Here is a 27,086-nt window from a genome sequence, read left to right as displayed (position 1 = left end):
GATTCTCACCTGGGATCCTGACTCGGAGAGTTCCGTCAGGAGAACGTCAGCACGCCTCTTCCGCGGGGGTCTACCTGCGCCGCCCCCAACCCCTTATCCCAGGCACCGGTCTCCCCAGGGTGGCGGCGTTCTCCCGCGGCCGCCCCGCCCCCGTGGGCGCGCTCCCCGCCCGGTGACTGGCAGACACCGAGGCTCCCCGCCCGGCGCTGCGGCGCCTCTCCTGCCTTTGTTTGGAGCGCGGGAGAACCCGAGAACAGGGGGAGGCGTGACTTCAATATTCTTGTCGTTTTTAAACAAGCGGTTTCCTAATTTGTGTCTGTTTCAGGCCAGCGTGAAGCGTCGGTAGGCAGAGCCGGCAGCGCCGCGAGCACTTGCTCCTGCCAGCCCCCAGTCCCCGCGTTCCCGGGCGGCCTCCCCACCCATCCTTCCCGGCGGCGGAGAGACAACAGCTACGCAGACGAGCAGCCTGGCCGCGGGTGGGAGGCTCTCCTCGCGGCTGGCTGGCACAATGTGGAGATTTTTTTCATTCATAAAACTAGCAGCTATGCTCGCTGCCTTCCCGCCTGCCCCTCGCCGCCCCCTCGGCGGCAGGGTAGGCCCGGGTGCGGGGAATGGGTTCCGAGGGCCAGCGAGCATAGGTGGCTCGTCTTCGCGTTTCGCCAGGAAGTCCCATTTCATAAATTTCGTGCGGGGTCCTCTCTCTATTAGACGATTAACGTCGATCGTGCAGAAGCCCTCTCGATTGAAGAGACAAGACGGCTTGTGATTCGATCCATAAATAAAACCTCACCCTTTGACTCCACGTTGTCCGACATCTTGCTGCTGCATTTTTCGGTCTATCAGATTTAGGAAGCGACTGTCCGCCGTGCTATCGCTGCATGTGTAAACAACTGGCTTTCTAGGACCCTGTTTTTACCCTTTTATGGTGGCGGGTGGGAGTAAGGGGGAATGGGCGGGGGAGATGATGGCAGGGACGGGACGGGACGGGTCGTCGTACTAATTCAAGATGCAATTTCCAGCCGAATAATAGATTGTTATTAACAATGATCCTCTCTGCGAACCCTTAAAATTGTCCCTTGCCTCCCCTAGCAGCAAGAGGCGAGTCCTCATTCGCCGAGCAGACTCCGCCTCCCTCCTCCTCCCCTCCTCCCCATCACTACTCTCGGCTCTGGAAATTACAACTCCTGGGCGCGCGGAGTCGGGAGGAGGCTGCGCGGGGAGGGAGAGGAGAGGGGATTCCCGAGCCAGCCGGGCGCTCGCCCTCCGCCCGCTGGTTGCAGCGTCGCGCGGCCAAGGTCAGAGGCGCCGCAGGAGCAGAGGCTGCGAACCGAAGCGGCGGGTCAATCCTGCCCTCGGGGAGAGAGAGCCCCAGGGCGCGCTCGGCCGGCGGCAGCAGCGGCCGGAGAGGGAGGTGAGAGAAGGTCTCCAGGCCCGCACGGCCGCCGGAGGTAGTCGCTGGCGCGGAGACCCGGCAGGTGGAGGCCGCTGGGACCAGAGAAGCTCGAGAGGCACCTTTGGTTCCCGGGCTCTGTCCGTCACCTCGTGGTGCTGAACCCAGCCCCAAGGCCAAGCTGCCTGCTCGCCCGCCTTCTCACAGATCTCCCGGACTAGGGGCGGGGCGAGGGCAAAGGGGGCCGCTGGAACCTGGAACCGAGGGGCTGAAACGGGAGAGCTAGCGATCCGCAACCCAGCAGCTGGTCCTGATGTGGAGAGGAGACGCCCGCTGCTGCCGGCGGCGGCGCTAGTGCTGACTCATCACCTAAAGCATCTCGCAGGCCACGGGCGAGGGCAGCCGAACGGCCCCGGACTCTGGCCGCAGGTTGAAGCCTCTGGTGCAGGAGCCTCGCGGGCAGGTGGTGAGAACCCTCTTTTACCTCTTCCCTCTCACCTAATCGTCTATGGGCGGTGGCCCCAGGACACAGAGAGGGGCGTGCCCACGGGTTGCAAAGTAGTCTTGCCCGTGTGATGCTCCCTCCTCCCATCTCATTGGTGCTAACCTCACTTATTCTCCTCTACCCTTCTCCGGAGCTTGGGCCATTCCACCTTTCACCCTGAGCAGTTCTCCGCCGGCGCAGCGATGGAGGAGGAGCTGAAGTGCCCAGTGTGCGGCTCCCTGTTTCGGGAGCCCATCATCTTGCCGTGTTCCCACAATGTCTGCCTGCCTTGTGCCCGTACCATCGCGGTGCAGACCCCGGACGGTGAGCAACACCTGCCCCCGCCGCTTCTGCACTCTCGGGGCTCGGCGCTGTCCGCAAGCTCCGCCGCCGCGCCCGCTCTAGACCAGGAGGCGGCTGCTGGCCCGGCGTGCAGCGGCGCGGGCGGAAGCGCAGCTGGCGGCCTGGGCGGCGGTGCGGGAGGCGGCAGCGACCACGCGGACAAGCTGAGCTTGTACAGTGAGACAGACAGCGGTTATGGCTCTTACACCCCGAGCCTCAAGTCCCCAAACGGGGTTCGCGTGCTGCCCATGGTGCCGGCGCCTCCCGGCTCCTCCGCCGCCGCTGCTCGGGGCGCCGCCTGCTCCTCGCTGTCCTCGTCCTCAAGCTCCATCACGTGTCCGCAGTGCCACCGCAGCGCCTCCCTGGACCACCGCGGCCTGCGCGGCTTCCAGCGCAACCGACTGCTGGAGGCTATCGTGCAGCGGTATCAGCAGGGCCGCGGGGCGGCGCCGGGGGCGTCCGCAGCGGCGGCGGTGGCCATCTGCCAGTTGTGCGACCGCACCCCGCCGGAGCCGGCCGCTACGCTCTGCGAGCAGTGTGACGTGCTCTACTGCGCTGCCTGCCAGCTCAAGTGCCATCCGTCCCGGGGACCCTTCGCTAAGCATCGCCTGGTGCAGCCGCCGCCGCCGCCCGCGCCCTCCGAGGTCGCCTCCGGGTCCCCGGGCGCTGTCCAGGGCGCCTCCAGCGGAAGTGGCGGCTGCAAGAGCCCTGGAGCCGCCGCAGCCGGAGCGGCGGGGGGCAGCACCGCCCGCAAGTACCCTACGTGCCCCGAACACGAGATGGAGAACTATAGCATGTACTGCTTAAGCTGCCGAACCCCGGTGTGCTATCTGTGCCTGGAAGAAGGCCGGCACAGCAAGCACGAGGTGAAGCCGCTGGGGGCCATGTGGAAACAGCACAAGGTGAGCGCCGCCGGGCGGGGCACGCGGACCTCGGGTGCAAAGAAAAGGGTGCCCCTTCCCGTTGGCTAAATGAACTCCAAGTACTCTGAGCTGGTGCTGGAAATGGAAAGGGAATGGAAAGATGACATACTAGGTCCCCTCCCCCTTGAGGCTGTTTTGAGTCTCCCCTAAAGTCATCCAGAATGCAGAAGCAGATCGCAGGACTCTTTCACTCCCAAAGTTGACTAATAAGTTACATTGATGACCCCTCTGGATTTATGGCACCTGGATTTATAGAGACACTTTCTCTTACTGGGACTCTGGGTGATGGAAGTGTGGCAGGGTTGCAGAGTAAGCTCTTAGGAAGACGGCGAGGCACACTCATCTTCAGGCTGCTTTAAGCCATCTTCCCAGGGACTTGCCTGGGGATGCCACCTCCCTAGTGGGAAGGAACAGCCTCTAACAGGCAACTCGCATACACTTGTGGCTGCCAATGTATCTTCATATCTGACACAGAAGGAGAAAAGCCTTCAAAATCAGGTGAGGCCCTTGATCAGATCCCAAGGCATGAGTAAGGTCAGTTTTCCTAACAAACATTCACCTTAATTTCCTAATCAAAGGCCAGGCTGAGCAACTGGACTCACTGCTAAGGTCAGTGATCCAGGTTCCTTGTTCAAAGATTTCAACTGCAAATTTGTATGTTTATCAGTCAACGTCCTCTTTCCAATAAACTCTTGCCCCGCAGAGAAGCAGGAGGACTCCAAAGAGCCCAACAGGAAGTATGTATTCTGATAGAGGAGGAAAAACACAGGGAAATAGGGCAACTTGCCGTGTTTCTCTCTTCATATCATCCACCTGGAAACAGACAAAAAGAGCCCGGGTGGGAGAGAAGAAGGGGCCAACCGTTTATACTATAGGTTTATTACATACAGTTGCTATACAATTTCTGCTACAGTCTGCCAGTTATTTCTGTAACTCAACATTTTCAAAGAGAAAAAATGAGGAACACTTCAGAAATCCACCTTGGAGAGAGAAATCTGCATTATAGGCCAGAAAAGAGAAATCTGGAGTCAAATCTCTAATTCTAGAGCAGTGATTCTCATTTGGGAACAATTTCACTCTCCTTCTAGGACATTGCTGATGTCTGGAGACAGTTTTGGTTGTCACACTTAGGAATTTGCTCCTGGCATCTGGGTTAGAGGCCAAGAAGCTGCTAAATAGCCTACAGTGCACAGACAACCTCCATCAAAACAATAACCCATAAAAATATCAATGCTGTCTGTGGACTTGAAAATATTCACAATCTAAAAGTTGAGAGTTATGTTTTATTCAGTGGAAATTTTTAGGACTTCATGTCCAGGAGGCAGCAGCTCAAGAAACCCTGAGAGAACTGCTCCAAGGAGGTGATGGGAGGAGCCAGGTTATAGAGAAATTTTGCAAACAAGTGCAAGTCTGGATATAAAAAGATTATCATTAATTAAAGAAAACCAGATAACCCAAGTTGAGGAATTTAGGGCTTTTCTATATATGGAAAGATGCAAGAGTCTGGGCTCACTGAAATCATTCCTTTGATATGCACCTAGCTATTGGGGGCCAATTTCCTGTGTTTTCTTCACATCTTTAGTTTCCTCAGGGCTCACCATAGGGAGTGGCTGCAGCGATGGCTACTAGATGGCTGGTATTCTTTCCTTCCTGAGTCCCCTCGGAGTTCACCAGCTCACCATCCATGGCGGCTGCAGTTGCTGGGGACTGTGACATCTTTGTGTGTTGAAATATTCTATTTCTCATGTCTCTGAGAGAAACCATGTTGTAAGTTACACAGACCTAGATCCAACTCTCAGGGTTCATAATTCACTTGCTATAAACATTTAGGCACAATTTTAAACCCACTGAATAATGTCTAACTCAGATAATTGTTGTTAGGTTAAGTATAATACTGTATGTTTACCCTCTAGCACAGTACCTAACTCACAGTAACCAGTTATTATTATTATTATTATGGGCTTTCCTGGTGGCTCGCATGGTAAGGAATCTGCTTGCAATGCAGGAGATCCAGGTTTGCTCCCTGGCTTGTGAAGATCCCCTGGAGAAGGGAATGGCTACCCACTCCAGTATTCTTGCCTGGAGAATTCCAAGGAGGAGTCTGGCAGGCTACAATCCATGGGGTCACAAAGAGTCAGACATGGCTGGCCAAATTATAGTCCTAATCCTTAAAAGCCCTAAGCTTGCAGAAAGCTACAGGGCAACAGCATAAAGCTCTTATTTTGACCACAGTGACTTGGTAATCTGGAGAAAACATGAACTGGTAGCATGTTGAGTCCTAAAATAGCTTTGAGCTAAGTGAGAATGTCCGCTCCAGTGAGTTGTTGTTCGTGTGACATTTTGTTGCATATCACTTCATGGTGATTGTAGCTGCCTTGCTTATTTTATCTTTCAAGTGAAGAGACATTGTTTTACAAATAAAGAAATCTTCTGCAAAGAGGTTGTAATCAATTATCAAGACAAGGTTCACATTCAGATTTACAAGCTGGTAAATTTTCACAGCTTAGATAGCTAGAACTAATTTCAGATGTTGCCACCCAAATTTTTGGCTTAGTGTAGAGTGGAAACCAAAATGAGTTGAGGTGAATCTGCAATCTTAAAAGATTAAGTCTCTTATCTGGAAAAGTGAGTTGGATAACAAGCAATGGTTTCAAGAACCAAGATCATGCAGGGAAAACACTGGTCATCTTGATTTGGTGTCAACAGCAGTTTTACAACATTCCTATCTGAAAAAAATATGAAAAGAATACATGATATTTGCTCACTAGAGTGGGACAGTTATCTGTGGAAAACACACCTATGCAGAATCTAAGTGTCTCAATTTAATATCACTTCTTCAGGGAGCTAAGACATACTCCTAGGTAAAGAAAGAATTCTATGAGATACTTTTGTGAAAACTTCTTTTCAAGATTGAGAAGAAGTCCTGCCATCCTCTTTCACCAGGTGCTGTTTTTCTATGGAATGGGAAATCATTACATGCTCCTTATCATCTCACTAGGGGTTGGAAATCTAAAGAAAAGATAACAGAGGGAGCCCTGGTGGAAAGTTTGATCTTGCTTTGTGAGCAGGCATCTAGACCACCATTTTGAGCTGTGAAGGTGGCTACTTTTGTTTGTTTGTTTTTAAGATTATTTTTATCATGTGGAGCATTTTTAAAGTCATTATTTGTTACAATATTGCTTCTGTTTTATGTTTTGGTTTTTTGGCCCTGAGGCACATAGGATCCCAGACCAGGGATCAAACCCCATGCTCTGGAAGGCAAAGTCTTAATCACTGGACTGCCAGGAAAGTCCCTAGAGGACTACTTTTGAAAGATACACTCAATTTCACACCCCCACCATGGCTGTTTGAGTTCTTTAGTAAAACTTATTAAAGTCTCTGGATTTTGTTGTCATCGTCGTCGCTGTCATAGTCTGAAAATCCCAGGAGCCATGACGATCTTGGTACACTACCAGAACTAGAATCAGGACAGAAATATTTCTCTAATATCCCTTTGAGAAGCCTTAATCAAAGCTTTAATTCCTCTCTAGTGCGACTGGAGCTTGCCATCTAATTAGTGATTCTTAGGCAAAGAGACATGTAAGTGACACTGAAATCTATTTTGAAACAAGGTCGATTATCACCTCTCAAAAACAGTGTAAACACTTCAGGTCTTGGTCAAACACATTTTTAAATGATTCTCCAGGAAGAGGCTTAATCATTTCAAAGAATCTGATGTGAAGAAGCAATACAGTGCAAAAGATAGGACAAAGAAGGGAGGCTTTCCATGATAGCTTCTGTCTTTTTGCTATTGGGTGGAATTCTAATTCTCCTGAAACTAGGAGAGGGTCACTGTGGGATGAGCCTCTTCCTAGTGTGACATGTCGCAGAATATCAGCGGCCACTGTTATTCCTGCTGAGTGAAGGACTCTGAATTAAAATGGGTACAAGTTGATTCTTGAACTGAGGTAGGGACTGCTGGATAAGCCCTTCTTCAGAAGTCCTTTGAGAACCATGGACAATAGAGGAGAATCAAAAAAATCTCATTGTACCCCAGGACTACTGTTCCCAAGGAGTCAACATTTCACAAGAGCAAAGGAGACAGTAAGGTCTGAAAATCACAGGAAAGACAGGACTTCAGGTTACTGCCATGTCCCAAGGATCTGCCAGGCTCCTCAGCAGCCTGGTCCTACCTTATTTTTACAGAAGAGATAAAGAATGGGATTTAAACTTTAAAGCCTCAGAGGAAAGACTTTCTCCATTAAAAGATAACACATAAATGACAAAAGCAGAACATGTAATCATAATTGTATATGATCATAAATATATTTATTAGAATATTTGTAGTACATTATAACACAGGGAACAAATGCTCTTTGTTAAGCATTAGAATTACAGGTGTAGAGATATAGAAATTAAATATCATCCCCAATTTCAATTTGCTGAGAAAAATAAATTCTAACATTTTGGAGTTTTTTTCTTCTAGAATTCTATTATATATTTATTTTATAATTGTCTTTTTTTTTCTTTAACAATACAATATGAATATCTTTCCTGTCAATTAATGTACATCATTTTGGATGGCTGCATGTTATTCCATTGTAAGGATGTATCCACACCCTTATGCTGGACTTTATCTACGTGTTTTCAGTCTGATAGGAACATTTTTCAAGTTAAATCTATGCCTATATCCTTAATAATCACCTTAAGTTAAATTTCTAAACATGGAGCTGCTATATCAAAGGAGATATGGCTTTCAGACATCTGATTAATGTTGCCAAATTGCTTTCCATAAAGTTCATACCTATCTTTTCTCCCAATAGCAAAATTATATTAAAAATTTTAAATTCATGTTGACAAGGACCATGGAGGAAAACAACTAGATGGATTGTCTTGTTTCTAGTAACCGTTGTTTGCTATTTTCATTACATTATTATTAGAACTATTTTTAAAGAGGATCACAGTATCTAGATTTTTATAACTACCTGTCTGCCCTCAAAAACTGGTTTAATATGCATAACTATTGCTTAAATATGTGCATGTGTGCTAAGTCACTTCAGTAGTGCCCAACTTTGTAACCCTATGGACCATAGCCCACCAGGCTCCTCTGTCCATGGGATTCTCCAGGCAAGAATACTGGAGTGGATTGCCACGTCCTTCTCCAAGGGATCTTCCCAACCCAGGGATCGAACCCGAGCCTCTTAGGTCTCCTGCATCAGCAGGCAGATTCTTTTCCAGTAGCACCACCTATCCCCTCTTGAATTAAGGCCCATGAAAAGATCAAGTCTTCAGGGCCCATCTAAGGCATTTTTGAGTGGGATTGAAAGGGGGGAAAAGAGATTTAGGTAAATAGAAGTGTTTGGCAAAAAATCTTCTGGGAGGTCTGAAGTTTCCAGCTTTCTGGCTAATTACTGCAAGCTGAGAGTTACTTAACAGAAATCTCTCAGGGCTGTCAGAGCATGTAGCATGGAAATATACACAATCTGAGTGGAAACGTGGATTGTTGGAAATGTTGAATCTTTCACCAACTCTGGAGCTCTGGGAAATGAATTGCATAGGCTGGCCTCTGTTCCACCAGTCCCAGACTGGCTAAGAACCAATGGCAAAACTGCTTAGACACCTGGGAACACGAGCTGACTCTGATAAGCAGAGGCTGCATCGTCTTCTGAAGCCACCCTCTGTGTTAACATCACCGCTGTCTTTAAAGCTACCAGCGCTGTACCTGCCTCATGCTTGGATTTAATTCCAGGCAGGTCAGTAATTCAGGATCAGCTGTTAGAAAGAACCCCTGTGTTACAAGCTTTGAAGTATCTTCTCTCCTCATCATTCCATACATCTGAAAAACAAAAAGTGTGTTTGAGAAAAAGCAAGAATCCATAAACTTGAATTGCTTTCTCTTCTCTTTGAAGACTATTTATGGAGGATAGGGGTTCAGGAGAATTGAGAAGGACCTTAGAGACTGTGAAAGGACAACCCCAGATTACTACAGAAGAATGTGTTTCCTAGTGTAGTACTTGTGGTCACTCCATGGCTAAGGTATTCTTTTTTCAGCCTGCAGTGGGATGTCCTGTATCTGGATCTATATTGGTGGAGACAAGAGCTTGCTTGTAGATGCCAGTGAGATAGATTGTTTTAGAAAGGAGAGATCTCCTAATCTCTGAGACGGATTAGAGGGGCTGACATGTTGGCATACCGCCTGTTTCTGTAAGTAAAGTTTTCCTAGGACACAGCCATCCTCATTTGCTTACATTCTGCCCATGGCTTCTTTGGGCTTTGGTTGCTTTTGGTAGAGTTAGGTAGTTGCAACCAGAGATCTATAGCCTGCAAAGCCAAAAATATTTACTGTCTGGCTCTTTATGGGGGGCGGGGGGAAGTGCCAACTTCTAGACTCAGACCTCATGACTCAAAGAGTGGTCTGCAGAGCAGCAGCGGCACTGGGAGCTTGCTGGAAATGTGGAATCTTGAGACCCGCCTCAGCCACTGACTCATGATTTGAATTCAGCAACATCCCTAGTTGATCCAGACAGATGTTAAAGTTTGAGAAGCCCTGATGGAAATACTTTGGGGGCTCAAGGGCGCTGGGCCCAACGCCCTTGTGCACATCATCTGAGAAGCAGTGCGAAGGGGACTCTAGGGGGGCTGAGAGGTCTGAACCAGTTTGAACCCTGGGAATCTTCAAACTCATCAGATTCTGGGTGCTAGGAGGGAGGCAGTGTGGTGCTCAAAAACCGCCTGAGCCAGAGGTAGGCAGGGAGCTCTGAGGGTGGCGGTGCTGTCTGAGCCCTCCTGAGCCAGAGCATAGGTGGCTCATGAGAAGGGAGCTTCAGACAGATGCTCTTCACTGCTTTCCCGGTCTGAACAGAAACACTGCTGTTTATGTATCTGGGTTTCCTTTGGGTTTGTGTCTCAGTCCTTCTATAAGGAAGCAAACAGGGTGCTTTATCCACTCTTCAGGCAGTTTTGAAGGGCCTGCCCAGAGATTGAGGGAGGTTGGAACTCTCAGAACCATGAAACCCAAAGGAGCAGGAGAAAATCCAGGCAGATATTGTGGGGCTGTCATGAATTCACTCCTCCCTGCTTAGAATTTCCATTTTCCAGGGAAGGCTGTTTCCTAGCAGAGATTGTAACTCCAGCCTCCTCCTTTGCAGATGAGGAACAGCGAGGTTGAGGGGATTGTCACAATTGCACAGCAATTTGTGAACTGATTCTGTAAAATGATGATCAAGTTTCCTCCTTTGTCCCTTTTGATTGACTACAAAAATGTAACAGAATACTTTGTGTATCTGAACAAAAACAGGTGGCCTATGGCATCCCCTAAAGAGTCATTAGGAATGGGAAAAAATAAAGGGTTGGCAGACACCCAATCTAGAAAGTGGAGCAGCGCGTGGGGCACAACCCCGCCCTCATTTGACTGCAATGGGTTACAGAAAAGGGAGATAAAAGGGTGAGAAGGAGACAGTGCATCTTCTTTAGAACAAATAGGATAAAAGAATTTGAGTGCTGGAGGAAACTTAAAAGATCAAATAGCTCTGTCTCTTCATTTTTCATGTGGCTACGGAAGGAAGAAGTGGTTTGCAGGAAAGAGAGAATAGGGAAGGATCCACAAGAGACAGGAACTGGTGAGGTGGGGGAGTCTAAATGACAGGTATAAGAGACTGGAATCTGGACCCCTCCAGCACTCATCCAGCAGGAGAATCTGGGCCTTGGTCACATGGCATCTGAAAAACATGTCCAGACGGTGCATCGTTTTAAAAAATAGGTCAAGGTTGTGTTAGGAAATTTAGGCAAATAATTTTACTTGTCCAGTCTCCAAATTCTTCCTTATAATTTGATATCTATATATTCTGGGTGATATCTATAAAACCAGAAAACCAATAAAATATGAATAATCAGAAATGACAGTCCTCTTTGAAGCAGAGAATTGTGGCTAACATCACTCCGTAAGTCACGTGTTATCAAATGTCTGGCTACCTCTCAGCCGAGCTGTGTACCCACATGACTAAAAGTCATCTCTAGCACTCACTGAGGATAACTTAAAAGTTGATGACGCCTCTTGACCTGTAATTCCTTCCTCTGAACCTAAGCCACTAATACGTATTTATTCTTCAAATTACCTAATTGCTTATTCAATCAACACTGAAATCTTCAATGCCAGCATCATGCCAGGGACCACTGTAAGCACCAAGGCCATGGAAGGGCATGTTTTTTCCTCCCAAGAGCAGAGATCTAGTCACAGGAGAGAGAAAATCAACATGTGCATAAACAAGTAAATACACTGGATAAATTTCTGATAACAATAAGTACTAAGATGGAAGTAAAAAATGTGATAAAAGGCAGTTAGGCAGACTTGTTCATGGGGAAAGTTGGAAAAAGCAAGATTTGAAGACTGGCTGAGAAGTAACCAGCCCAGCACAGTTCTGAAGACAGCTCACTTCACAGGGAAAGCAAGACCCAAGAACCTTTAGAGTACATGAAAAAGTGGATAAGTGGCAGGAGCAGATACAGACAGGATCCAGAGGGTGCGGGGAACATATGTGATTTCATGTTAAATGCAAAGGGAGATGATTGGGGGACTTTAAGCTGAGGAGTGATGTTTATTTTTTTAAAGATTTGTCTTACTGCAGTTGGAAAATGTGTGGTAGGGGGATAAGAGCAGAGGAAGGAAGACCACTTAGAGGCAATGGGAGTCACTTGGACCATAAATATGGACTTGAACTAGGAGGAAGGCAGCAGAAATGGGGAGAAGTTATTTTTGTTTGTTTGTACTTGGTCTTCATTGCCGCACATGGGCTGTCTCTAGTTGTGACGAGCGGGGGCTCCTCTCTAGTTGTGGCGTGCAGGCTTCTCATTGTGGCGGCTTCTCTTGTTGTGGAGCACAGGCTCCAGGAGCATGGCCTCTAGGAGCATGGGCTTCAGTAGTTGAGGTGCAGTGGGCTTAGCAGTTGTGGTGCATGGGCTTAGTTGCCCCACAGCATGTGGAATCTTCCCTGACTAGGGATCAAACCTATGTCCCCTGCATTGGCAGGTAGATTCTTAACCACTGGACCACCAGGAAAGTCCAGAAATGGAGAGAAGTTTATGCATTCACATGCTGCTTGGAAAAGACCCTGTTGCTGGGAAAGATTGAAGGCAGGAAGAGAAGGGGATGACCAGAGGATGAGATGGTTGGATGGCATCATTGACTCGATGGACATAAGTTTGAGCAAGCTCTGGGAGATGGTGAAGGACAGGAAAGCCGGGCGTGCTACAGTCTGTGGGTTGCAAAGAGTCGGACATATCTGAGTGACTGAACGGAATGCTGCTTAGTATTCTCTGAGCTTCTTTGATTCATGGTTTGATGTCTTTTACTATTTTTGGAAAATTCTCATCTATTCTCTTCAGATTATTCATTTGCTCTGCTCTCTGCCTCTCTCTCTTACTGCTGGTATTCCAATTACATGTATGTTACACTGTTTGATATTGTTCCACAGTTCTTGAATGCTCTGTTCTTTTCCCTTTAATCATTCTTTTTGTCTCTGTGTTACAGTTTCATTAGTTTCTATTGATCTCTCTTTAAGTTCGCTGATTCTTTCCTAGGCTGTGTCAAGTCAACAGATGAGTCCCTTTTCATCTTTCCTCCGCATCTTCTCAGTTGTCCGGCCTTTCCCCAGCTGTAGGAAGCCTTGAATGACCTGGACCCATGGCTGTCTCCTGCACCTTCTCCAGGAGGATTGGCGTTTTTCTTTTCCCTGTCTTCAGCCCCGTGGGGTCTGCACTTTGCTTGGGGAGGTAGGGGAAAGGGACAGGTTTTGCTGTTTGTCCCCAGTGGCTTAAGGTTTTTATTTGGAAGGAGACAAGGGTCCTGGTAGGGCTTTGTATTTTCCTGTGGTGACTGTCATGTCTCTCCTTCAAGCCAGCTCTGAACTACAGAAGTCTCCCTTTTAAAATCTAATAGATCCCTTAGATTATGCAAATAGTCAGATTTCACTTTTCTTTTTGGTTGCCAAAATGCTTAGAGCCAAATATTTGGTGTGTACACAATAGATACAATTTGGTGTGAAATTTATGTTATAAATTTTGAACCTCATTTCCAGCTCCATTTTATTCTGCATCCTTTGTTTTTCTTTAAGTAATAAGATCTTGAATTCTATAAACTCTTGAAAGCTGTCTTAAATCCCCTTTGAACTAAATAGATTAATAAATAATCAAGCAAGTGGCTTGCTTGAATAAAGCAAAAAAGAAAAGGAAACTTCAGAAAATATTGTTAAGAAAGTCCTCTACTTTTGAACAGTGCCCAGTCACTGTTACAAAAGCAAAATACTGTTTTAAAATGTTCAGAACAAGAAATAAGGACCCTCCCAGGCACTGGGATGCATGACTGCTCCTTTCTCCCTTTCAGTCCCTTACACTAAAGAAACTCCAGAATGACTATGCCTGGTCTTGACTGCAGGATCATTCGTCCTGTTTTACAACTTTCCTGTGAATATTACCACATATCTCAGCTTGTTTGGAGGGTGTGATTATCACCTCTCAAATTGGCTTCCTGTACAAGTATTTGCAGCTTATTCCTAATGAATATTTGTCTTCCACGTAGTTCAGCAGGGTTCCACTCCTGTAGCTTGTTTGGAGGGGCAGATGCTCAGAGGGGAGGTCAGGGCCCATTAAGGCCAGAAGACCTCACTGAGGGGCTGTCAGGAACATGAGAGATTTGAGATTTTAGCCTGTGTCCAAGCTCACACATGCATTTGCTACAGTTCATGGATGTGGACAGGAGGCGTGAAACTCCTGGGTGAGAACTGAAGACACTTTATTACTCACAGCAGTAGCAACACTTAGAGTATCAGCATGTTTGTGCCATTTCCGTGAGCCCAGTTCCCCCAAGGTGATGTGAAGATAGCCAGATGACGTCGGCACACACAGTAAATTGCCTTACAGAAGAGAAACATGAGCTTAGGGAAGCTGGATCTTTGGTAAAAGGCATTAGGCACAGGGCTCTTTACTCCAGAGGGAGACAGTAAGTCCAGTTTCCGAGGTCGTTGTCTATGCAAACATCCTTGGAAGGACCGCCCAGGACAAAGAGCGATCTGTGCCTCACTGACAATACTCGGAGAGACACAGGAGAGCAAAATTATCTTCCAACAGGAAGATTAAATCAAAATTCAGGTAGTTCCTCAAGTGATCTCTGCTTGCATGCATTGTGGGTAACTTCTCCAATCTCCTCCGGTTCTCAGAACTCCTTGTTTCACTCGGGGTGCACAGACTTCAGGGTTTTTCTGGGTGCTGTGATAGTGATGCTGGTAGTGAAGGTGGTGGCGATGGTGGTGGAATGTCTGTGGTGCGGTCATGAGTGTGAGTATAGTTAGGGTGACTTTCATTCCTGGGTGCATTTGTGTCTCCCCCAGCATGGGAGGACAAACACCATCTCACGGCTTCGTATTATGCAGCTGAAACACTCCATTGGATAGGCATTCCCTGGGCACCTACGTAACCCACAGGCTGCGCTGAGGGTTGTGGATACCCTTGAAACAGGCTACAGGGAGCTCACAGTCAACTGAAGGAGAGGATAATTTTACTCCCGTGTAATATTTGTACAACTGATATTAAAAAGTGGAAGAAGTGCCATATTTGTCATGTGAATAAACTGATGAGAGAAGAGGAGGGGAAAGGCAGTTAATTTTGCCTGGAGATTGGGAAGGGGAAGGGTAGCAAGTGGGAGATTGAGGAGAAAATGGTGTTTGAGCTACAGTCATGAATGATGAGTAGGAGTTTTTTCAGCAGGGAAAGAAAAAGTGAAAGTGTTAGTCACGTCCGATTCTTTGCATCCCCATGGACTGTAGACCTCCAGGCTCCTCAGTCCCTGAAATTCTCCAGGCAAGATTACTGGAGTGGGTCACCATGCCCTTCTCCAGGGGATCCTCCCTACCCAGGGATTGAAAGGAGAGACTTAAATATACAACATTGTGTGAGGTGTTAAGAAAGATATTGAAAGCCAAGTTCCTACTTTCAAATGCCAGGGATGAACATATATTCACACACGAGGGACACTGACAACTATGACACCACTTCTGATAAAAGTGACGGAACTTAAATTACCCACACAGCATCTGAGACTCAGAAAATGTTCTGGATCTCAAGACAGTGATGAGAGAATGATGGGATAAATGGATTCCAGAAGTGGCATTTAAGGGGATAGCTACTTTGGGAGCCTAAGAAAGATTAGCTCTTGGCTTCATTTAAATTTCAGTGAAGACTAGAGATAGCCTGGCTATAATTCTTCTGAAGGTTCTTGTAAATTTTCATTTTTTTCCCTGGGTTGTTGTATTTGTCCAGTTTGCTAGTAAAACTTGGCAGCAAAAACCTTTTGAGCATCTCAATTAGCTTTGCTGAGTTAAGAGGAGAGAGGGGGCAAAAAAAAAGGAAGTGAGGAAACTGAGAGAAAAGACTTGCAGGAGCAAGGCGGCAGTGAAAGGAACTTGGGAAAAGGTTGATAAGGGAGTCGATTTTGCACTGGTCATTAGTTTTAGTTTTTTAGACGGACAGAAGGGCCCGTCTCTCCACTTGCGCACAAGAAGTCAAGAACAGCGCCAGAACACAGATGTGTCATTGTGCTCAGTCACTGAGTCAGGCCAGGCTTTTTGCGACCCCGTGGACTGTGGCCCACCAGGCTCCTCTGCCCATGGGATTCTCCAGGCAAGAATACGAGAGCAGCTTTCCGTTTCCTACTACAGGGGGTCTTCCCAACCCAGGGATCAAACCCGAGTTTCTTGTGTCTCCTGCATTGGTAGACGGGTTCTTTACCACTAGTGCCACCTGGGAAGCCCAGAGTGCAGATAATTGGCACTAAACCCTAAGCGTACATGGGTGCAGAGCAGAGTCAGATCAACAGCAGATGTCAGGGTAGGCTGCACAGAGGGGATTGGAGCTGAGTTGGGTTTCAAAGTGTTGGGAGGATTTGGAGATGTGAAAGGAAGGAGGAATCCAAATGGAAAGGAGAGTGTTCTCTTTTTTTATATAATTTGACCATGGATAGTGAAAGTCTCTCAGTAATGTCCAACTCTTTGTGACCCTATGGACTGTAGCCTGCCAGGCTCCTTTGTCCATGGGATTCTTCAGGCAAAAATACTGGAGTGGGTTGCCATTCCCTGTTCCAGGGGATCTTCCCGACCCAGGGATCAAACCTGGGTCTCCTGCTTGTAGGCAGATTCTTTACTGTCTGAGCCTCCAGAGAAGCCTGACCATGAATAGAAAACTCTAAGATAAGTCCTTATCAGACATGATTGTCCCCAAGACCATTCTATTATGGTTGCCAGTGACTGGGGCTGGCCTGATCCCAATGAAGAGGTAGTTTGGGTTATAGGTGACTTAAAAAAAAAAAAAAATCACCTGGCTTTGCCCTGTAAATGGCCTTAGTACAAGGACAAAGTTAGAATTCTGGCCCAGGGGTTTGTGCACCCACCATCCTGTCCCAGGCTGGTATGCTACCACTGGAACATGATCTGAATTACTCTTCAGTCTCTGGCCCTTCTTCAGGCAAGCACAAGCTTGCTGTTCCCTGGTCTACTTGTCTACCATCTGGGTTTTCTCAGAGTCTCCAAGACGCTCATCCTCATGTGCTAAACAGCTTTAAATGTAAAATCCCACCTAACTGGACTTTTCTTATTTACACCTGTCAGTGCTATTTTGTGGGTGACAGAGACTTACCAGTTCTCTTTATTTAATCAACTTCATACATCACATACATGGGCTTCCCAGCTGGCTCAGTGGGTAAAGAATCCACCCACAATGCAGGAGACACAGAAGACGCGGGTTTGATTGCTGGGTCAGGAAGATCCCCTGGAGAAGGAAACGACAACACACTCCAGTATTCCAAGGACAGCAGAGCCTGGCAGGCTACAGTCCCTGGGGTCACAAAGAGTTGAAAACAGCTTAGCAACTCAGTTCACTTCAGTCACTCAGTCGTGTCCGACTCTTTGCGACCCCATGGACTGCAGCACACCAGGCCTCCCTGTCCATCACCAACTCCCAGAGCCTACTCAAACTCATGTCCATTGAGTTGGTGATGCCATCCAACCATCTCGTCCTCTGTCGTCCTCTTCTCCTTCCGCCTTCAATCTTTCCCAGCATCAGGGTCTTTTCAAATGAGTCAGTTCTTTGCATAAAGTGGCCAAAGTATTGGAGTTTCAGCTTCAGCATCAGTCCTTCCAATGAATAGTCAGAACTGATCTCCTTTAGGAAATTTCCTGGTTGGATCTTCTTGAAGTCCAAGGGACTCTCAAGAGTCTTCTCCAACACCACAGTTCAAAAGTATCAATTCTTTGGCACTCAGCTTTCTTTATAGTGCAACTCTCACATCCATACATGATTACTAGAAAAACCACAGCCTTGACTAGATGGACCTTTGTTGGCAAAGTAATGTCTCTGCTTTGAACAACAACAATATATCACACACATAAACAATGCCGTATTTGGGACATCTTGGCAGCAAGGGCTATGTCTTGCTCCTTTTGTACCCCCAGTACCCAGAAGGGAAGTTGGCACCCAGAAGGCCACAGAGACATCTATTTAATATGTGAATGGTGACTCAACACCAAAATGTGTTCTAATATCAACACAGTAAATGACTGTTTCTGTGGGGTCCCTTTTAGCTTCATGGTAACTCTTGAAACAGTGTGATTCATGCAGGAGGGGCAGTCCAGGCAACAGTGTGGAAATGAGGGCAGGAAGAATTATGCATTTTTCTTGGCTCCGATGGAGAGAGCCATTTGCATTCATTAGCATGGCACACCCTTCCCCCATTATATTTGCTAGTGGTTTTGGAAACAATCCATTGACCTCATGGGATGACAGAAGCTAGCTAGAAATGTGGATGAGACGTTTCCCAAATGTTAGCTCTTACATCTTGTCCAGAGAACAGATTGAGTCTGTTTACTAGACTGTCATTCCTGAACTCTTTAGTGCTCCAGAAGTAGCAGAAACAGAATAAATAAAGTTTGTTGTGTTTTTTTAAATATTTTTTCTTTTTAAAATTGTATTTATTTACTTATTTTTGGCTGCACTGGATCTTCACCGCTGCATGCGGGTTTTCTCTAGTTGCAGCGAGTGGGGACTGCTCTCTAGTTGCAGTACATGTGCTTCTCACTGAAGTGGCTTCTCTTGTGGAGCATGGGCTCTAGAGCATGAGGGCTTCAGCAGTTGCAGCTCACAGGCTCTAGAGCTCAGGCTTAGTATTTGTAGCCCACAGGCTTAGTTGCCCCAAAGCATATGGTTTCTTCCCAGACCAGGGATCGAAAACAAGTCCCCTGCATTGACAGGCAGATTCTTAACCTCTAGACCCCCAGGAAAGCCATGAAGTTTTGTTTTAGAGATAACTATCCTAAAACTCTACCACTTTCCAGGGAATGAGATCATGCATTTTAAGCAGTACACACCTCACAGTAAGTGCTAGGAAAAGAAGAGCCAATGCCACCATCATGATCATGATCATTGTGAGTGTCAAGGTCAAACACAGTGGGTAAGAGGGGACTGTTTCAGGGTCCAAGATCTTGCAGAGGTCTGAGAAGCAGCCATCACCCTAATGACACAGTTGTCCCCTTGGTGGGGCCTTTTCACCACACTACATGAGTGGGTGCTAGAGAGATGATCTATTCTAGTACTGCCTGAACCAACCTTCTGGTCCTCACTGACTGAGGGAAGGATATGGGTTGAAATCAAAAGCTCTGGGTTCAGTTTAGAGCTGTGTCTTGAGATAAGTTTCTTAAAGTCTCTCAGCTTCAGTTTTCACACTTGAAAGGTGTGAGGATGAAGTGAGATGAAGTAAAGGTACCCACGGTGACTTCGGGGCACTCAGTCCATTGTAGCCCCTGCTTCTTTCCCAAAGGTACAAGCAACTTGGCCATGTCCCGTCTTTAAAAAACTTAAAGCCCGTGTTATGGTCTAGAGAGAGAGTATGTGTAGTATGATTCCATTCAGTGATGATTTAGGCTTCCCTGGTGATTCCGATGGTAAAGAATCTACCTGCAATGCAGGAGACCCAAGTTTGATCCCTGGGTCAGGAAGATCCCCTGGAGAAGGGAATAGAAACCCACTCCAGTAGTCTTGCCTGGAGAATCCCATGGACAGAGGAGCCTGGTGGGCTACAGTCCACGAGGTTGCAAAGAGTCAGACACATCTGAGCAATTAACACTTTCACTTTCTTTTCTTTTTTTTTAACACTTTCACTTTCAATGAATATATATGTAAAAACATTTTTTAGATCTCCTGGAGGGGGAAATGGCAGCCCACTCCAGTATGCTTGCCTGGAGAATCCCACTGACGGAGGAGCCTGGCGGGCTACCAACAGTCCATGGGGTAGCAAAAGGTCAGACATGACTGGAGCTGCTTAGCATGCATGTTAGAATAGGGGGAAATATACTAGTTTGCTAGGGCTACCATAACCAATTATCACAAACTGTATGGCTTAATACAGCCAAAATTTCTTGTCTCACAGCTCAGAAGACTGGAAGTCAGAGATCAGAGTGTCACAGGACCAGGGTCCCTCTGAAGGCTCTGGGAAGGGTTGATCCAGGCCTCTCTCCTGACTTCAGGCAGCTCCTTGACTTGTGGCTGCGTAACTCCAATCTTCCTGCTGTGGGTCTGTGTCCAGATTCCCCATTTTCTTTTTTAATTAATTGATTAATTAATTTTGGACTGCACTGGGTCTTCATTGCTGTGCGTGGGCTTTCTCTAGTTGTGGGGGGTTGCTCTTTGTTGCAGTGCTCAAGCGTCTCACTGCAGTGCTTCTCTTATTGGGGAGCATGGGCTCTAGATTGAGGGATCAGTGGTTGTGGCACATGGGCTTAGAGGCCTGGAACATGTGAAATCTTCCCATACCAGGGACCGAACCTGTGTCCTCTGCATTGGCAGGCAGATTTTTAACCACTGGACCACCAGGGAAATCTTCCTTTTTCTAAAGACTTCAGCTCTATGGGATAAGGGGCCACGCTACCCCACTACAACCTCATCTTAACTGAGTACACCTGCAGTGACCCTCTGTATCATATTTGGTGGCACTGAGGATCAGGACAGTGAAAACCTGTTTTAAGTTACTAACCAGGCAGAGGGAGCCAGTTGTCTCCTCATGAAAAAAAAGTGGAAGTGTTAGTCACTAAGTCGTGTCCGACTCTTTGCAACCCCATGAACTATAGTGCACCAGGCTCCTCTGTCCATGGAATTCTCCAGGCAAGAATACTGGAGTGGGTTGTCATTTCCTCCTCCAGGGGATCTTCCTAACCCAGGGATCAAACCTTGCATTACAGGCAAATTCTTTACCATCTGAGCCACCAGGGAAGTTGTCTCCCCATACCCCATAAAAATATTTGGTCAGGCTGAATTTGAATTATTTTCTAGCAGAGACTAGGCACCTTAAGGCAAGTGGGAGTTCAGATCCTTGTGGTGGGTCAGGGGGAATGAAGGCTTTGAGGTGGGAGAGGGGCTGCGGGTGTTCGGAGGCAGTGAGGACCCTGTAGACTCTGGGCAGGAGCTGGGTGCAGGAGAGAAGGGCTTTCAAAGGGAGCCGCGTCATCCTTGCGGCTTTCCTCTGAGCCTTCGTGATGATCACCAAAATTGATTATATTGAAAATATTAGCCATCCAGGGTTATCATAAGCAATGGTATTGTTGCGTCAAGACACTGTTCTGAAGTTTAAATGTCCTGAGTCAGAGGACATCTAGGGAAAGAGCATGTGACTGTTTTCAGTTGTAAAATTGCTTAACTGCTCAGGGTAGAAATTTCAAATGAGACCTTAGTAACATGAATTTTTTAGTGAAAATAACCCTATTGTTTTTTCAATTACATAAGATGATACTCATTTTTAAATATTTAGGCAATACAGACAAGATGCAAAGAAAAATGTGAGAATTCATGTGTACTCCTAAAATTCTTACATGTGTGATACACTCACATATATATAATGACCTTAATAGTGACCACATAAGCCACATGCATAATTACATACATATGTATGCCACATATGTAAATTTTTAATAAATGAAATCTTCTTACATGTGCATTTGGTACAATGTTTTTCTTTCCACTAAACAATTTTTACAGTGATTGTTCTATGTCAATATAGAAACATGTTCCCCTTTTAATGGATGCTGAGTATTTGTGTATATTGATGAGGCATCATTGATTTAATCATTACGCCTGGATATTTAACATTGTGTATGAATTTTTACTATTTTGAAATTTTATTTATTTATCTTTTGCTGGGTCTGCATGGCTGTCTCACTACAGTGGCTTCTCTTGTTGTGGAGCTCAGGCTCTAGGGAGTGAGGGCTTCGGTAGTTGCAGCTCACAGGCTCTAGAGCTCAGCTCAGTAATTGTGGCACATGGGCTTAATTGCCCCAAAGCACATGGAATCTTCCTGGATCAGGGATTGAAACTGTGTCCCTTGTATTGGCAGGTGGGTTCTTAACTGCTGGACCACCAGGGAAGCCCTGAAAGTCTGTTGTAGAGACAACTATCCTAAAACTCTACGCTTGCCAGGGAATGAGATCATGCACTTGAACTTCAGTAGTTGCAGTGCGTGGGCTCAATAGTTGTGGCACAAGGGTTTAGTGGCCCTGAGGCAGGTGGGATCTTCCCAGACCAGGGGTGGAACCCACGCCCCTGTATAACCACTGAACAACCAGGGAAGCCCTGAGCTGAGTTTTGGATGATGAGGGTGGGCAAAACAAGAGGGAGACCACATCAGACAGTGTACAGGGATGCATGATGGAGCAAGACAGAGCAGCCTGGCAGGTGTGCTGAGGTCGTCTCCGTCTGGCTGCTGGCCTTGCCTGTTAACTCCAACATGAACTGACAAGCCTGTGTCCCTAGGGGGACATAGAATTTCCAATTAATCTGGGTCTGCTTTCTGCACACGTGAGCTCTTGAGGGTCGTTTGGCACTAAACGACCCTCTTACCAGAATAGGAAGTGACCGTGTGCCCAGGGGTACATGTAGTGATGTAGCGAGTCCCCATCAGGCCTGCCTCTTCTTATTTTTGACCTCACCAGCATTAAGGCCTAGCCAAGGAAGTTTGGTTGGTGGCTCTGACAAATCAGTGTTGGCAGCTTGAAGATACCTGTTGACACGTTGAACTGCTCCCCCTGAAAGCCTGGGGCAGGAGCTCATCGAGAACTACTAAGCTGTCAGCATTTGGGGGAGTTGGACTCTGAAGCTGAGCTGTGGTTGGGAAGGAGAAACAGTTCCCAACATGCCCATCTCCACAGGGACTGAACTTACCCAAGTATAGCATGAATCGCTGATTGCAGCAAAGCTATCCTTGTGTTTGTTTGACCTCCCAGCCAGTTAGACTGACTTCTTGTGAGCAAAGGAAAGCAACGATGGCTCAGTTGGACTGAAGAAGATTTATTGGAAAAATTACACTTTTTCCTGAGCACTCACAGAATCCAAGGGAGCTTTGAGAGCCAGATTCAAAGTCATGACAGGGGCTACCCACAGCACTGCATGTGCGGCTGCCTGTGCCCTCCACACTGGCAAGCAGCCGTTCACTTAAGCCCACAGCAGCATCACAAGCTTCCTACTGCCACTATCCCCCTCTATACGGTGGAGGAAAACAGGAGCAGGAAGAGATTAAACAGTTCACCCAAGCACTCAGAGGCTGTGAGTTGGAATCCATACCTGGCGTTTTGATTCCAAAGTCTTCCTCAAAACCTAAGACACGGGAGCTACAAGAATGGTCTACTTGGAGGAGTCTGCTCAGGGGACTTCTGCAAGTAGAACTGCGATTCTCAATCTTCTTAGCACCGGGGACTGGTTTTGAGGAAGACAGTTTTCCCATGAATCAGGGTCAGGAAGGATAGTTTCTGGATGATTCAAGCGCATTACATTTCTCATGCACTTCATTGTTGTTCAGCCTCTAAGTTGTGCCCAACTCCTTGTGGCCCTATGGACTGCAGCATGCCAGGCTTCTCTGTCCTTCACTGTCTCAGAGCTTGCACAAATTCATGGCCATTAAATTGGTGACGCTGTCTAGCCATCTCATCCTCTGCTGCCTCCTTCTCCTTTTGCCTTCCATGCTTTTCCAGCAACAGGATCTTTTCCAAGTAGTCAGCTCTTTGTAACAGGTGGCCAAAGTATTACAGCTGCAGCATCAGTCCCTCCAATGAATATTCAGGGTTGATTTCCTTTAGGATTAACTGGTTTGATTTCCTTGCTGTCTAAGGGACTCTCAAGAGTCTTCTCCAGTACCACAATTCAAAAGCTTCAATTCTTTGGTGCTCAGCCTTCTTTATGGTCTAACTCTCACATCAGTATGTTACTGGAAAAACCATACCTCTGACTATAGGGACCTTTGGTGGCAAAGTGGTGTCTATGCTTTCTAACATGCTGTCTAGGTTTGTCATAGCTTTTCTTCCAAGGAGCAAACATCTTTTAATTTTGTCGCTTCTGTCACCAGCTGCAGTGATTTTGGACCTCAAGAAAAGAAAATCTGTCACTGTTTCCACTTTTACCCCTTCTATTTACCATGACGTGATGGGACCAGATACCATGATTGTAGTGTTTTTAATCTTGAGTTTCAAACCAGCTTTTTCACTCTCCTCTCTCACTTTCATCAAGAGGCTCTTTAGTTCCTCTTCACTTTCTGCCATCAGGGTGGTATCATCTGCATATTTGAGGTTGTTAGTATTTCTCCTGGCAATTTTTTTTAAAAATTTATTTATTTATTTATATTTTCAGTGGGTTTTGTCATACATTGACATGAATCAGCAATAGATTTACACGTATTCCCCATCCCGATCCCCCCTCCCACCTCCCTCTCCACCCGATTCCTCTGGGTCTTCCCAGTGCACCAGGCCTGAGCACTTGTCTCATGCATCCCACCTGGGCTGGTGACCTGTTTCACCATAGATAATATACATGCTGTTCTTTCGCAACATCCCACCCTCACCTTCTCCCACAGAGTTCAAAAGTCTGTGCTGTACTTCTGTGTCTCTTTTTCTGTTTTGCATATAGGGTTATCGTTACCATCTTTCTAAATTCCATATATATGTGTTAGTATGCTGTAATGTTCTTTATCTTTCTGGCTTACTTCACTCTGTATAATGGGCTCCAGTTTCATCCATCTCATTAGAACTGGTTCAAATGAATTCTTTCTAACGGCTGAGTAATATTCCATGGTGTATATGTACCACAGCTTCCTTATCCATTCATCTGCTGATGGGCATCTAGGTTGCTTCCATGTCCTGGCAATTATAAACACTGCTGCGATGAACATTGGGGTGCATGTGTCTCTTTCAGATCTGGTTTCCTCAGTGTGTATGCCCAGAAGTGGGATTGCTGGATCATATGGCAGTTCTATTTCCAGTTTTTTAAGAAATCTCCACACTGTTTTCCATAGCGGCTGTACTAGTTTGCATTCCCACCAACAGTGTAAGAGGGTTCCCTTTTCTCCACACCCTCTCCAGCATTTATTGCTTGTAGACTTTTGGATAGCAGCCATCCTGACTGGCGTGTAATTCTCCTGGCAATCTTGATTCCAGCTTGTGATTCATCCAGCCCAGCATTTTGCATGATGTACTCTGCATATAAGTTAAATAAGCAGGGTGATAATATAGTCTTGATGTACTCCTTTCCCAATTTTGAACCAGTCAGTTGTCCATGTACAACTGTTATAATTGTTATATAAGTTATAATTGTTGCTTCTTGACCCTCATACAGGTTTCTCAGGAGGCAGGCCAGGTGGTCTGGTATTCTCATCTCCTTAGAAATTTTCTACAGTTTGTAGTGACCTACAGAGTCAAAGGCTTTCGTGTACCTAAAGAAGCAGAAATAGATGTTTTTCTGGAATTCCCTTGCTTTATCTATGATCCAACAAATGCTGGCAATTTGATCTCTGGTTCCTCTGCCTTTTCTAAAACCAGCTTGTACCTCTGGGAGTTCATAGTTCGCATACTGCTGAAGCCTAGCTTGAAGGATTTTGAGCATAACCTTGCTAGCTCAAGGTTAGCTTGATTGTTAGATGTTTATACAGTGGAGATAATGAATAGATTCAAGGGATTAGATCTGGTAGACAGAGTGCCTGAAGAACTATGCATGAAGGTTCACAGACTTGTGTAGGAGGCAGTGACCAAAACCATCCCCAAGAAAAAGAAATGCAAGAAGGCAAAGTGGTTGTCTGAGGAGGCTTTACAAATACCTGAAGAAAGAAGAGAAGTGAAAGACAAGGGATAAATGAAAAGATATACCCAACTGAATGCAGAGTTCCAGAGAATAGCAAGGAGAGATAAGAAAGCCTTCTTAAATGAACAATGCAAAAAAAAAAAAAAAAAGAACTGAAAAACAATATGAATGGGAAAGACTAGAGATATCTTCAAGAAAATTGGAGATATCAAGGGAACGTTTCATGGAAGGATGGGCACAATAAAGGATAGAAATGGTATGGATCTAAAAGAAGCAGAAGATATTAAGAAGAGGTGACAAGAATACACAGAAGAACTATACTATGCTTCACTTTTTACTCCAAGGCCAAATTTACCTATTGTTCCAGGTATTTCTTGACTTCTTACTTTTGTATCCCAATCCCCTAAGATGAAAGGATATCTTTTTGTGTGTGTTAGTTCTAGAGGGTCTTGTAGGTCTTCATAGAACCAGTTAACTTCAGCTTCTTTGGCATCAGTAGTTGGGGCATAGACTTGGATTACTGTGTAGTTGAATGGTTTGCCTTGGAAATGAACTGTGATCGTTCTGTCGTTTTTGAGATTGCACCTAAGTACTGCATTTCAGACTCTTTAGTTGACTATAAAGGCTACTCCATTTCTTCTATGGGATTCTTATCCACAGTAGTAGATAATATTCATCTGAATTAAATTTTCCCATTCCAGTCCATTTTACTTCACTGATTCATAAGATGTCGATGTTTACTCTTGCTGTCTCCTGTTTGACCACTTCCAATTTACCTTGATTCATGAACCTAACATTCCAGGTTCTATGCAATACTGTTCTTTACAGCGACAAACTTTCACCATCAGACACATCCACAACTGAGCATGGTTTCCTCTTTGGCTTTTCCACTTCAGTCTTTCTGGAGCTATTAGCAATAGCTCTCTGTTCTCCCCCAGTAGTATATTGGACACCTTCTGACTTGGCGAGGGGGCTCATCTTCTGGTGGCATATCTTTTTGCTTTTTCATACTATTCATGGGGTTCTCGAGGGAAGAATACTGAAGTGGGTTGCCATTTCCTCCTCCAGTGGACTATGTTTTGTCAGAACTCTTCACTATGACTTGTCCATCTGGGGGGCTGTTTACATGGCATGGCTCATAGCTTCACTGAATTACAGAAGCCCCTTTGCCACAACAAGGCTGTTATCCAGGCAGAGGCTTGTGCACTTTATTTCTATTATTATTACATCAGCTCCACCTCAGATCAGTCAGTTCAGTCCAGTCGCTCAGTTGTGTCCAACTCTTTGTGACCCCATGGACTGCAGCACACCAGGCTTCCCTGTCCATCACCACCTCCTGGAGCTTGCTCAAACTCATGTCCATTGAGTCAGTGATGCCACCTCAGATCATCAGGCATTAGATCCCAGAAGTTGGGGCCCCTGCTACAGAGCAAATGCCTGTATTTCTACATTTCTTGGTCCTTTTGCTCAATTTTGAACTCCAAGGAGCTGGCCCATTCCCAACTAGAACAGGGCATGTGCCTGCCCCTTGTCGGGTGATGGCAGTAGTACCAGGGTCATGATTCCAGTCCTACCATGTGGGACCTGGTAGGGAAAGAGGCAATTTCTCAAAGCAAATAAAAGTGCCATTAGGAAGGATAGCAGGTGGCCAACAGCAGGAAGCAGCGCTGCCTGCCACAGTCCCGTTATGCTCAGAACCACCGTCACTAGACTGCCAGCCCCTGAGCCCAGGGCTCCCCATGCAGGCTCTCTCTGAAATCCCAAGATAGCTCTTGGAGAGCGTATCATTACCCCCATTCCAACGTGAGGACCCAAAGGTTCA

General features: G+C 46.3%; 1 protein-coding gene across 2 annotated transcripts in view; it reads left to right on the top strand.

Moving 5' to 3' along the window:
- The first annotated feature begins 1,098 nt into the window (after nt 1–1,098).
- Nucleotides 1,099–27,086, top strand: part of TRIM67 (tripartite motif containing 67) — a 55,049-nt gene continuing 29,061 nt past the window's right edge. For both annotated transcript variants that reach the window (XM_043926825.1, XM_043926823.1), the window contains exon 1: nt 1,099–3,118. In XM_043926825.1, the coding sequence (XP_043782760.1) occupies nt 2,078–3,118 (1,041 nt within the window). In that variant the 5' untranslated portion in view covers nt 1,099–2,077. The remainder of the gene's footprint in view (nt 3,119–27,086) is intronic.

The sequence above is a fragment of the Cervus elaphus genome, chromosome 15 (assembly GCF_910594005.1).
Source record: "Cervus elaphus chromosome 15, mCerEla1.1, whole genome shotgun sequence".
NCBI classification, from domain to species: Eukaryota; Metazoa; Chordata; class Mammalia; order Artiodactyla; family Cervidae; genus Cervus; species Cervus elaphus.
This window is presented reverse-complemented; position numbering and strand designations above follow the sequence as displayed.